Source organism: Arachis ipaensis, chromosome B04 (assembly GCF_000816755.2).
Source record: "Arachis ipaensis cultivar K30076 chromosome B04, Araip1.1, whole genome shotgun sequence".
NCBI classification, from domain to species: domain Eukaryota; kingdom Viridiplantae; phylum Streptophyta; class Magnoliopsida; order Fabales; family Fabaceae; genus Arachis; species Arachis ipaensis.
Window position 1 is genome coordinate 21,617,543 of NC_029788.2, and position 1,246 is coordinate 21,618,788.

Here is a 1,246-nt window from a genome sequence, read left to right on the forward strand (position 1 = left end):
ACAATTCCGATTCTTAGTATATACAATTTTTTTTAAAATATATAAAAGAATATCCATTTAGTATGAAAAAGAAACATTCTAATATTTAGTAGAAGAAACATCTTAATGTCTAGTATAAGTACTATTCACGTAGAGATTTTAGATTCGTCCAAAAGTATTTGGCTAGTTTTTGGCTAGTACCCTCTTGGTTCCTAGCATTGTTATAAGCCGCCTAGCCATCGCTTGTTTTCCAGCGTCTTTGACCAGGTGTTATTTCTACATAATAGTAAGAGAAAATATAGAACAATAGACTCTTAATTAGTTAATATTAGTTAATTTTTTTAATTTTATTTTTTAAAAATTTAAGATTTATGATTTAATATTTAAAATTTAAAATAGACAAAATAATTTTAAAAAATTGACTGATGTTAATGGAAAAAAAAGTTAATTTTTTAACGTTATTCTAATAATAAATAATAATAATAGATCAATTATATGTTGCAATGGACCCCGACATTAATCTGCCAACTTACCAAGCCCTAGTGCAAATTATTATGAACGGTCTGTTTGGTGCCAAACAAAATGAGAAGTATAAACAATTATTTATGGTTATCATATCTTACATCTTTATGTAAAGATAATATTGTATTGTAGACCTTTAAATAATTCAGTCAAAAGACGATTAGTTAAATATGTTAAACTATATTTATAATAGATGTCTTGGTGCATCTATCTTGCTTTATATGATGATGATAAGAGTGATGAAGTTGTGGATATTATTATTGGATGTAATGGCAGCCTTACACTATAAACAGTGCGAAGGTGATATTCTTAAATCAGAGGCCACAATCAAGGTCATGCAAAGGGAGTGCCAATGCTTGCTTCACTTGTGATAGGATTCTTCAGGAGCCATTTCACTTTTGTTCTCTTTCATGCAAGGTAATTTCACTTATTCATCCCACAAATTCTTACGTGCTACTTATTTTAGACCACAATTTTTGCATTTACTCGATTTTTATTTATATTAGTAAAAATTATCCAAAATATAAATATTAAAAAATTGGTTGTAGATGTTGTAAGATGTCAAAATACATAATGTGTTCTAACAATATGAAAATATTTAATTTGATGGGGATTTCTAACGTGTTGCGGTATCACTTTGGTTTTTAACGTGTTCTGTCGCCCAAGTTTTTTATTTTTATTTTTTTTGTATTTGTATTTGTGTGAATTTTGTTAAGTTTTTTTTTTATTTTTTTATTTTTATCAA

The 1,246-nt window shown here is 27.0% G+C and overlaps 1 protein-coding gene across 4 annotated transcripts in view; it reads left to right on the forward strand.

Annotated features, from left to right (window-relative positions):
• The window catches only part of LOC107637675, a 6,835-nt gene that overhangs the window by 2,551 nt on the left and 3,038 nt on the right, over positions 1-1,246 (forward strand). For 3 of the 4 annotated variants that reach the window (XM_021120961.1, XM_021120960.1, XM_016341047.2), the window contains one exon: positions 778-918. The exons of the other annotated variant lie outside the window; for it this stretch is intronic. In XM_021120961.1, the coding sequence (XP_020976620.1) occupies positions 778-918 (141 nt within the window). The remainder of the gene's footprint in view (positions 1-777; positions 919-1,246) is intronic. 4 annotated transcript variants of the gene reach the window in all.